The following is a 12,147-nucleotide window of genomic DNA, read 5'->3' on the forward strand; positions in this document are numbered from 1 at the left end:
AAAAAAATGAAAAATAAAGAATGATAAACTGGAAGCAATTATATTTTAGTGAATTCCACTGAAGATGTACTCATAAGTGAAATAAACCAGACCCACATGTGTAAATATCATATAATACCCCTATTGTAAGAACTTGAAAGAAGAAATAAAAATAGAAAGGTGTAACACAATTAATAGGAAAGCGAGAACTTAAAGAGTAAACAATGAAGCGAGGACAAGGAGAAAAGCTAGGAAAAGCTAGGAAACATGACAGGGGCAAAGCCATACATTTATTTGCACTAGTTGGTTAAGGCAATGATACTGAGAATCTTCAGCAGATTTTTGACACTAGAAATTAATTGGTAGGATTCTCACACTGAATAATTATATATGTGCACAGCTGTGAACTAAGAAACTGCTCTGAAGATAACAATATGTAATAGTAGGGTCATGCTTGGAATGTCAGTTATTCTGGTCTTCTAAATATGTGCTGCATGACCTGTCTTACAAATTACTGTGATAGTGTCTTTTAAGTAAATTTTTGTTTTTTTTAAAAAAAGGTAATAAATAAAAAAGAGTCAAGAAAAAAATGTCATAGGATTGTCCCACTACAATGCTGTATATGGTTAGATTTCTAAATTTCTGTGTAAAAAAATTAATTGTTTATTCTTATTTTAATATTTTTAAATTTTTTCTTCACATTCGGTAGGAATTTAAAGTTTAACATATCAATACTTGAAAGAAAATATTTGTTCCATGTTATGTCTAAGATGTTTTATATTCAGACAGATACTGAGGTTAAGCTCAACTGCCTATGTTATCAGGTAATAATATCATTAAGCTTCTCTTCTCGAGGTTTAACAACTTAAGTTTTCATACAAAAATTAGAGAAAAAGAAGGGCTGAAAGAGCAGCCAACATTTTGGCCCCAGCCTTTCTAGTTCACTGAGGATGCAGCACCTAAAAAAACATGTACTGTAACATGCTGTAACTCAGTGGTGTCCCAAATTTTCTGTTTAAGGAGATTTTGTTTTCACACAGGAAAGTGATCAATGATGTAGAGTGTGCTGAAGGAGAGTCACATGGAAAAAAAAAAACATTTTCTCAGGCTTTCACAGAACACAAATTGGTCAGGCAATGGCCATGACTCATCCACATGGCTAACACTGACAAAGGATCTACAAACTACAGTACAGAGTTTCAGGGTAAATCCTGAGGGGATTGAACTGACTTTGTCAGATATAAAAGTTACATTTCTTGTTATATAGGTCTTGCTTTGTCTTAGTCTTAACCATTAAGCAAAAAAGTATAAAAATGAGGTATAAATAGAAAAGCCATATTAATATGCTGAGCTGTAAAAGACTCAAGTCAACAAATTCTGACATTGCCAGTCCTACAGATAACCCACTACAGTTTTGGACTAGTGGACTATATTGGATTATTTTGCTCAATTCATGTACCTACAATATTTAAATGGCAAAGGAATACCCATCTCTAACAAAACTAAAAAAAGGGATATAAATGGATGACCATTTTGTATGTGTATATACAAAATAGGGTAGATGTACAACTACTTTCTCTTAATTCAATGAGAAAAAAGATTTGTACTAATAGTGTTTGGACAAGATATCATGTCTGCATTTTGCTCTATGAATAACCACTAGGAAGACAACAATATGCAGTGTATTAATTATTGAAACTGTCCTATTAATAAGTTTCGAAGCTGTCTCATTGCTATTTGTTTCTCAATTAATTTAATAAAAATAAATAAAGAAAAAATAGAATAAAATGTCTCTACTAACTCCAGTGCTAAAAATAAAATAAAATAAAATAAAATAAAAAGTCCCATATCTTTCTTTGCATAAAGATCTATTCAGGGAATTGCTTAGGAAAATGGTAGAAGTTTATCATGCCCTTAGCACAGATGTTTCCTGATGCTCATTTTCCATTAGGTAGATCTACATTCTTTAGCCCTGACTTTCAGGCCCTTCACTGACATAACTGCTCATTCCAGAAGTGGAGTTCATCTGATGATATTCAAGTGCTGCTTGCAGCTTCCTACCCAGTCCCTGAATGTTGCTGGCTTTGAGGCTCTGCACCTTCTCTCCTCTGCCTTTTATACTTTCCCATGCTATGTTGTGTTATTCACTAGTGCCTGGCAGTGAATACCAGCTGTGCTGTACCAGTGAATGACTCACTCCTTTTTCCAACTCCAATGACAATGTTCTGATTGCTGTACAAGGACACAATCTCTTTCCTCCTGGTGTTTAGAATGTGTGTGGCTCTTTGTTCCTATAAGCTCAGATTTCCTGAATAAAGAGGCCACCTGCTCTGAATGCTTTCATCCATCATGCAGTGCAGAATCAGAGTTCTAATGGTCACATATTTCTAAGGTAAGGGATGCATGTTGTGTTCATTCCCAGACCCTTGCTTTTGTGTAGACTTTTGCCTGGATTTTTTTCATATCATCTTTTCCAATTTTCTTCTCTATGTAGGCTTTTGGCATAAGAAAAACAGTTTTACTTATCCTCATTTTATTTGAGAGGGAACTGAGTCCTAGTCAATTTGGGGAACATATTCAAGCTTATGTGCATAGGAAGTGGCAAACAACAACTAGAATAGAGTTCTAACTTCAACACTTTGATATGTCTTCTTTCCTGTTTATGTCCAGCTTGGCACCCATCCTCACCACCTGTGGTGGAAACCATGTATGGCAAGGTCCTGGGAAAATATGACAGCCTGGAAGGATCTGCACAGCCTGTGGCTGTTTTCCTGGGAGTCCCTTTTGCCAAACCTCCTCTTGGATCCTTGCGATTTGCTCCTCCACAGCCCCCAGAACCCTGGACTTATGTGAAGAACACCACATCTTACTCTCCTATGTAAGCCAGTGATCTCAGCTCACAGGAGATGCTTGTGTTAGAGGGATGAAGGGATGCATGATGAGATCAGGAATCCAATGTTTGGTTTATGTTATGTTCTAGAATTCTCTATAACACAGTAGACTATTAGGAATATTTCCCTAAATTCATCACGTTATGGTTCTGTTAAACATTAATATTCCACATCTGATCTAGTTTCTGAAAAAAAAAATTAGTGAACAATATAAAACACATCCATCCCTTCATGGATCTTGCAACCAGCAGAATGGCAGAGATAATAAATAACATGCAGATTAATAACTGACTTAGGTACTATCAGAGATTATGTAGAATTCTGGAATAAATAGGTAATGATGATGTCTATTCTCCTTGGAATAGCTGAGAGACAATTGTGAATGAAGGAAGCATGTGGGTGTAAGGTATGATTTGGGGTTAACTTCACAAGTTCTCCTTCCCAGGTGTGTCTATATTGTTATGCTCCTGTCACCTTGGCTAGGTGAAACAAAAGCTTTTACCATGTCCAGTTCATAACCACCTCACAATCACCTCCAGTGCACCTCAGTGAGTGGCTATCTGTTGGGTCTATCAAGATCTTAGACTATTCCTTACAATGTACTTGAAAATAAGAACCCAAAATAGCTTGAATCCTCCTGCCTGTGTGACCTTGGAAGGTCCTCTAAACTTGTTGTTCCTCAACTTTCTTATCTGCGAAATGCTGACAGTAACAGAGTCCCTGCTTCAGGTTGATCTGAAATTTAATGAGTTAGTTCACAAGAACTTAAATTGGAGCCTGGTACACATGGACAATTCAATACTATCAACCAATCTGAACCTGTGTTGGATCTTGGAGACCTCTTACTAAGGCAGCAGATGAACTGACGTGTCTTAGTGTACTGAATATACAAGACCCTTAGAGAAAGTACTCACTTCACCTGTGTCTTACGGATTGGGGCTCAGAGTAGAAAGAAATTCATTCAAGGTCACCCAGAACTTCTGGTTTCCTGATGAAAGTATGAAATGCAGTTTTCCAGAGATTACCTTCAAAATGCTTGTTAAATAGGAATGTCTGGTATTTGGGAAGGTTCCCCTATGTGCTGGAAGTCTACCAGGTACTAGAACTTGGTTAATTGGTGGAGGACCATAGTTCCCTAGTAATACAGCACAGAGTGGGGCTATCCTGGTAATGAAGGAAATGTCATTGAACAAGACTGATCAGTGCATGGGCCAGCCTTCTGTCCCTAAACAAGAGATTCTCCAAGGCTCTGAAAAAGAGTACTATGTCTTTGTAACTCTACATGATCTGTAAGATTCCTAAAGTCCCAGGGTTTCCATCAAGACCTCTGGAAAGTCTCTTGCTCAATTTAATTCCTCCATTCAATGATGGCATTTCCATATATAGGATGAAAGTTTCTGCTGCAATTTTAGCACCTAGGTCACACTTGGAATTTCTATCTGGTTGAAATTTGTGTTCTTTCTTCCCTGTCAGGTGTTCCCAAGATCCAGTTGTAGGGCAGGCAGATTCAGACCTCCTGAACACCAGAAACAATATTACTCTCACATTTTCTGAAGACTGTCTGTACCTGAATATTTACACCCCTGCTGACTTAACAAGGAAAAGTAGGCTTCCGGTAAGCCTGGGGACCATTTGGTAAGACTGTGAGTTCCAGCATCTGGATCATTCAGTAAATATCAGATGTTGATGAAGGATTCTTGAAGCAGGAGTACCATAGGCCAGGACAGGTTCATGGGCCCAGAATTCCTTTTATCACAGAAAATGCACATTTCCTTTGTATGTTCTCTTGATCATTTCAGGCTTTTGGGGGAATTATATCCATCTGGAATATATATTGTAGATTTTCTAATTTTATTAAATTAACCAAAGGGGAAAATGACTATACTTCATTACTAGATAGCTAAGAACTTTCTGATCCTATATCACTAAGATTTAATTTTAAGGAAAGTTAGAAGTTGGTGTCCTCAGTTGTTTGTGTTTGTGGTCTATTGTGTGCCCGGGGCTGTCCAAGGAGCTGGTGAGGGGGCACAAGCTGAGACCAGAGTGCAAGATGGACATTCTGAAGTCATAGATTCTCTAGTAGTGGCTGCTAGTGGAGGACAGGAACCTGCTAGCTTAAAATAAAAAATATTTCAGACATAGTGAACTTGCAAAACAAGAAGAGGAAGCATGTTTTGAATGATGTGGCTATAAGATGCAGCCCAAAGAGGAGGAATAGAAACCGCTAACTTCATCAAATCCAATATTAGAACTTGAATACGCAGATGAAAAATTACCCATGACTCTTTCTAGGCAATCTTTCAGAAGATTGAGAGAAAGAGGAGAACCAATTTGACTATTTATTGAAACTGATTATGATGCTTTTCAACCATTAAGAAAAAATAGAAACCCTCACACCAGAAGTTAACAAGGGCTTGAGGAATGATCTAAAAGCTGTGTTGGATAAGATTGATCAGCAGTACCTCAATGAAATTGTGGATGGTCAGGACCCCGGAGAGGAAGATGCACAGAATGATTTTAAAGTCCATGAAGAAAACACCACAACCGAGGAGTTTGAGGCCCTAGGAGAGTCCTTAGGAAAGAGCATTGGTCATAAGGACATGGATATCATTACCAAATTCGTGAAGTTTTCCTTGGTATTTTGGCTAAAGAATTGAATGCCAGAGATCATGTGAAATGCAGCATGCAGGGTAAACTGAAAAGTGCTATGCAGAAGCAGACTGAGTCCTTTCTCAGACTAATTTTCAGAAAGCTCTGCAAAAGAAACTTTCCTGTTAATATTGAATCAATAACAGGTATTAATAAATTAATGTTGCAGGGAGAATATGTGAAGGCAATTGATGCTTACCTTCTTGTGGCCATTGGAAATGCTCCCTGGCCTATTGGACTCAGCATGGTTGGTGTCCATACCAGAACTGGCAGGGAAAAGCACATTGCACATGTATTAAATGATGAAACTCAGAAAAAAATATATTCAGGGACTGAAGCGGTTAATGGCCATGTGCTAGAAGCACTTTCCCACAGATACTTCAAAATGTGTGGAGTACAATGCCCTGTGATGGCCACGTGCAGTGGGAAATTGCAGTGAGAAGCTTAAAGAAGCAGTGTATAGGCTCCTGCTATCACCAGAAGAAATGAAAACAAAGAGAGCTGGAGCTTCCAGTCTCCAAATTCTACCTGCAGAACTGTGGTCACTCTCACATCTGATAGCTAACTGATTTTTGTATCTTGCTTTCATTTCAAATGGTGAAAAATTTAATTCTAAAGACTTTCCCATGACTTAAATATAGAGACAACAGTAACATATGGGGATTTGAAATGACTAACCCAAAAATTGGTGGTTAAACAATTAAAAAGAAACATTTGGGGGTGGACTTGATTTTTCTATGATTTGCACACAGTCTTTTATGTACTATTTATAGGAAATATTTTTCTATATTTCAACAAAATGCGTCCATTGAATAAGACTTGACCTTTGGTATCTTGTAACATAATATAATGTAAATGTGGTACTGTATGCTTAAGTATTTTTCTCTGTTTCAAAACTTCTTTATTTTTGAAAGAGTGTACACCATACTATCTGTCCTTTTTTGGGAAAGAAGAGAATTAACAGGAAACAGTGTGGCAAACAAAGGCAACATATTATACCAGTCTAACTTCCAAATGGAGTTAACACCAGCTTGTCAAGATTCTGGGTGAGGAAATAGGTCATGGGCCAGCCTAGAATGCACAGGTGTACTGGGCAGGGTCCCAACCACCCTCTTCAGAGGATGCTGGAACTGGGACTGTGGTCCCTACCTGAGACAGTGTGTCCTGGCTCTTGGCTTGCACAGTGAAAACTTGCTCCAGATCTTGCAGTGTCATCCTTCAATTGTAGTGACCAGTCACTGTGCTTTTGGAGCTGAGAGGGCTGAGTTATAAAGTGGAGAATAAGATGCAACCTGACCAGCAGGATGGCAGTGGCAAATATTACAAGAGCAGAGGCCCTAAAGTCAGAACCCTGAAGCTTCCCAGTTCAGTCACCCTGAGTTGTTGACGGCATAGCAGCAGCTAACTCGGGCAAGTGACCTGATATTGGTAAACACCAACTTCTCCCTCTTACAGGGACATTTGCAGTGGTACACACTCCATGTCATTATTGTGCTTAAGTAAAATAGTGCTTAGTGCACTACCTGGCAAGTGCCAAGTGCTCACTAACTAGTAGCTGTGGTGTTATCATTGCTGCAATTGCTAGACCTTTCATGGGTCTTGTGTTTAGAGGCTGTGTGTTCTCATGTAATAATAGTAATATCCATGGTGTTGGTAGTGACAGAAGTAATCATGAAACTAATCAAACATTTCTTATATTTGGAAAAAAAGGAAAGTTAGAGCTGGAAGTAATATTTGAGAAGATTGAATAAACCTAAATGATCTTATATATAGATGAACTGAGGTGCGGATGGAGGAAGAGCAGTCACATACAGGGAAGGCAACACAGGACCTTGGGTCTTCTAATCATCAAACCAGTGCACTCTGACTGGACGAGGGAATGAAGCACATGGGCTGGTTTCTGCACACAGCACCTATGACAGTTTCCACTCTCCTGAAAGTGCAGTGAGACCCTTCACCATCCTGTGGCAGAGGTGTTGGTGAGACTTTGTCACAGTTCCCTAACTGCTTTGGCTCTGGCAAATGCTCCCATGGGTCAGCATTTATCAAAAGAATGAAGGGTCAAAAGTGAGGCAGATTACAGGTGTAGACCATGGGATGGGGAAAGCATGCTGCAAGACAGGACACAGTCTCCAGCAATATCCTGTATGGGTCTCAGGAATTGTGTAGGAGTTTATAATCTTGGAGGTAGAAGTTGACCCTGTATGTGTTTTGTAAAGCATAAAGAAAGAGGGAAATTGTCCCTCATTTATTGATTAATTGATTCATTCATTTATTTATTCAACCAATTAATCACTCACTCAGTTTTCACTTTTATACTCAGTGTTACTTGAGGATTAGGAAAAGGAGAAATATGCAATTATACCTACATTCACCATGTAGATCCTTCCTTCAAGGATATTACTGTCTTGGCTTCATAGCCACCTGCTAACTGCTCAAAATATCATTGCCAATCATTTCTAGGGCTCAGCCTCCACTCCCTGATGATCTTGACTTCATTCTTGCCTTGAAGATATGCTGGTATCAGAGGGTAAAAGGAACACGGTCTTCAGGAGATAGAAAACAAGAGGCATTTTAGCTGTAGCCAGAAGCTAGAACCATAGGATCCTCTTTTGACTGAAATACACATAAGAACTACTTCTTAATTTTTCTGAACCTTTTCATGATCAAAGAGAATGATACCTATTAGTATTTGATTATGATTGCCAAGATTTTTGGCAGTTTGGGCATGTTCATAATCTAGCACAAATGAAAACAATAAGAACTGACTTTCTATAGTGTAGCTGTTGGTGGCAGTCAATGGGAAGCCCAATACCTGAGTGCTGGGCCATATTTCGTGAGGAAGTTCAGCAGCTATCATTTAATAGTGATGGTAACTTGTGCAGATATCATGTTCCAGATTTCCTCTCTGTTACATGCGAAAATATTGGTATTTGCCTCATGAGCATGTGATTTAAAAGAACTTAGAATAGGCATAGGGATTGTGATTTTATATTTTACTAGAAAAATTACAGTGTGGCTTTTGTTTGGTCCTCTCTCAGACTATCCTTAAATGTGAACTTTTGATATTCAGCAACTAGGACTATGAACTGCTGCATCTGCTCTCATCTTCAACTCTGATCTCAGTCCTTGGCACATAGTAGGCACTCAGATAATGCTAGTTAAATCAAGGCTGATGAAGGATGTGGGTGTGAAGTAGGCTCTGGAAGGTGGGAAGATTTGGAGTTAGAGAGAAGGCATGTAAGGAAAGCTCACTGTCCAGGACATTATGCATCTTGAGAGAACCATTCCTACACACAAATTTAACTCCCCCCAAAATAACTAAACTGAGCCAAATCTGAAGTACCAGTTCTTCCCATGATCATGTCATCTGGATGAATGGTCAGGCAGAAGGATGGTGCAGTGTTGGGCTTTGCTGCTTGCATAGTGATAGTCTCAGGTTGAAGAATCTTGGGAGGATACAACAAATCAATTCTGTGGAAGGAAGAAGGGCTATTCAGGCATATTGAGTGGGGTGATGTCCTGGAACGCAAGTAGGAGAGCTGGAGAGCAGTAAAGCAGGAATTTCCCAATTTGATGGCCACTGTGAAGTTTAAACTGTGGGTACCCTGAGTGAAGGATGGGATCAGAGAATGAAACCAGATAGCGTCTGTGATCCTTACTAATTCTGCTTCCTGTAAGCCTTGTGGATGTGTCTGTGTAGGTGCTGGTATGGATCCACGGAGGTGGTCTGTTGTTTGGTGGGACACCAGCCTACGATGGACTGGCTCTTGCTGCCCTTGAGAATGTGATTGTAGTGACCATCCAGTACCGTCTGGGCATTTGGGGCTTCTTCAGGTAAGATTCTGGACTCTTCACACATTAGCTTTTGTGTTAGTGTGTTTTCTGTGACATGAAAACTACCTGATCCTAGATGATTACTTTAAAGTAACAAATTTATTTGTTTTATTCCATCACCAGGGGTTTCATTCAATTAGTCTTTGGTGATAGTGCTCTGGCTGTGGCACAGAATGGTGGAGATCAGAAGGGGAATATTCAGCATGTAGAATGTGTCACAGGAGCCAGGGGGAAAAGTCAAGGGCAGGCCTGCTGATTCATAGCACATTGTTCTTTTCATAACTAACCAGCATCTCATGGGTTGTATACTAAACTCTTCTAAGGGCAGCAGCCCCAGTATTCCAAGCTACAGGCACATTAGGGATCAACCCTTCAAAACAAGATCCCTTGGAGTGGTGGGCCAGTTACCTCATACAAACAAATCTATAGGAACAGCCAAGAAGTATGTGAGGTCTAAGATGTCATCATGCATCTCTCAAAGCAAGCTTTCCTGAGGATGTCAATGATATAGTCCTTTCGTTACTGTACTCCAGTCAATTTTTCACTGATCAATCACACTTGTCCATTTGGTTATGGGCTTTTTCATGGGTTGAGTCTCTCTTGTTGGAATGCCTGATCCACCTACCAATCTCTTTTTCATTCTGGAATTCTCAGACTTCATGCTATTGTCACTGAAATATTCAATTCTTTTTTTTACCTCTGCTGTATCCCAGTGCCTACCAAAGTCAGGAAAAGGCACTCTTCTCCACAAGTCTCCTTTAATTGGGGAGAGCATTCAGCAGATAAATTAAGTGCTGTGCATCTCTTGGGAAGCAGGAAGAGGCAGTTTCAGGGAGAGAGTGCAGATAATGTTTTCTGAGAGAGACTTTCAACCAACTCACTGCCAGGTTCTTCTCATAGAGGACAATAGTGACCCAAAGCTCCTGCTCCTGCCCCATGGGATTTCTCAGCACAAGGCACATAGAGTCTTTCTGAAGGGCTTCCAAATTCTGTCAATCTACAACCTCCTGGGCTGCTCATCAGCCACTTTGTTAATCCCACCACATTCTCAACCTTATGTTTCTCTCTCCCCTTCTCCCTTAATTTCTGAGCACTTTTTCAACTTCTTGTTTGGATTATGCACCTCTTTTATTGCCAGGTGGCATCATTAGACATCTTCTCCCATTCCCATGGATGTCTACAAGGTGCCTCCCACTTGATGTCCACTGCTTCTTAACCAACAAGGATTTTTCTCTCTTCCCTAAAAGCCCACAGGCCACTTTCTAGTAGCTCTATTTTCCTTGCATTTCAGGATAGCAGCCAAAGAAAAGATGAGAGGTCTCTATTTAACTTTCTTTCACTAGTTCCACTTGGTCAGCAAATATTCCTGACTCTAACTTTAAAGTAGATTTATCCAACCTTTGGTCACCTACTCTCTCAGACCAAAATCAAAGATCCAGATGCTCATTTTATTCAGAACTTTAACAAATGCTAAAGCAGCAGAGAAGCTCTAGTAGTCATGGGATCTAAAATGTCACTGTGTTGTCCCACATTTGCTTCTTTCTTTACCTGGCATTATTTTTCCTCAAGCAATTTTCAATAGTTGATGGGATATCCTCTTTTCATTTGTTTGCTGACTGTAATGTAAGCTGAGAGGGATCAACACATAGAGTTTGCCTATTTTGTTCCCAGATGCGACCTAGCCCTTAGATCATCATTGGATCAGTAGTAGATGGTCAGTTTACAGTGGCTAGAAGATCGAAGATAAAATGCTCCATGGAATACTACTGTAGGAATGAGAGGCAGAATAAGGCCACTGTATCAGCCACAAAGAGTCCAGCCCCTTATTCTGGAGACTGAGAGACCTCAAATCATTTCAGTCCTAAGAGCATCACTGTGATAGTTCTGATTTGCTCCCACCTCTCTGTCTCTTGCAGCACAGGGGATGAACACAGCCCAGGGAATTGGGGTCACTTAGACCAAGTGGCTGCATTACACTGGGTCCAGGACAACATTGCCAACTTTGGGGGCAACCCAGGATCAGTGACCATCTTTGGAGAATCAGCAGGAGGTGAATGTGTCTCTGTTCTTGTAAGTCTTCTGGTCAACAGATTCCCATCCTAGACTTGCTATGGGTGCTGGTGGAATGTCTTGGGAAGCAGCTATTCCAGTCATAGGTGCCTCTATTTACTCTCTATAAGACCTGTATTCATTGCTGAGCTTACTCAGTGCTCATATCAGCTCGTGAAGAAATGAGGCTCAACTCTCCATACATTAAAGGTAGTTTAGAGACAGATTGATTTCCTGGGACTGTAAGAATTTCGTGCAATAGCAATATTACTTTTCTGATTGAGTTTTCACTGATCTTTCTAATCATTTTTATTAAGTTTATAATTTATTGGTGTTTTACTTTATTAATTTTTAACTGGTAACTTAATTTATGAACTTTATTGACACAATTTGGATAAACAATGTAACATTCATCGCAGGAAATTTGTACCATATCTGTTGTGTCTTGATAGTTTTGTTCCCTCACCCTCTCCCTTTCCTTCAAGCCCTCTTCCTAGGCTTATTTACAAGTATTTGGTTACATTTTATCCTTCTTTTTAAAATTTCTATTTTTCCTTTCCTTAGGGCCAGCCAAATAGTTTAGGAGATTAAAGTGCCTGCATGCAGACTCAAGGGCCAGGGATGGATCCCAGGGCCTGCCGAGCTGGCCCCGCCCCTGGGGCGGTCTCAGAGGACAATTGAGATTGGACGTGTGCCTGTAATCCCAGCTCTTGAGAGACTGGAAACAGGCGTATCACTATAA

General features: G+C 39.8%; 1 protein-coding gene and 1 pseudogene across 1 annotated transcript in view; both read left to right on the forward strand.

Annotated features, from left to right (window-relative positions):
* Positions 1-12,147, forward strand: part of LOC101559951 (liver carboxylesterase 1-like) — a 127,520-nt gene that overhangs the window by 67,801 nt on the left and 47,572 nt on the right. Inside the window, exon 5 of the mRNA XM_023708676.1 lies at positions 11,273-11,426. Coding sequence (XP_023564444.1) covers positions 11,273-11,426 — 154 coding nt within the window. The remainder of the gene's footprint in view (positions 1-11,272; positions 11,427-12,147) is intronic.
* LOC101591784 lies at positions 4,921-5,929 on the forward strand (annotated as a pseudogene).

This window comes from Octodon degus, unplaced genomic scaffold (assembly GCF_000260255.1).
Source record: "Octodon degus isolate 3935 unplaced genomic scaffold, OctDeg1.0 scaffold00447, whole genome shotgun sequence".
Classification (NCBI taxonomy): domain Eukaryota; kingdom Metazoa; phylum Chordata; class Mammalia; order Rodentia; family Octodontidae; genus Octodon; species Octodon degus.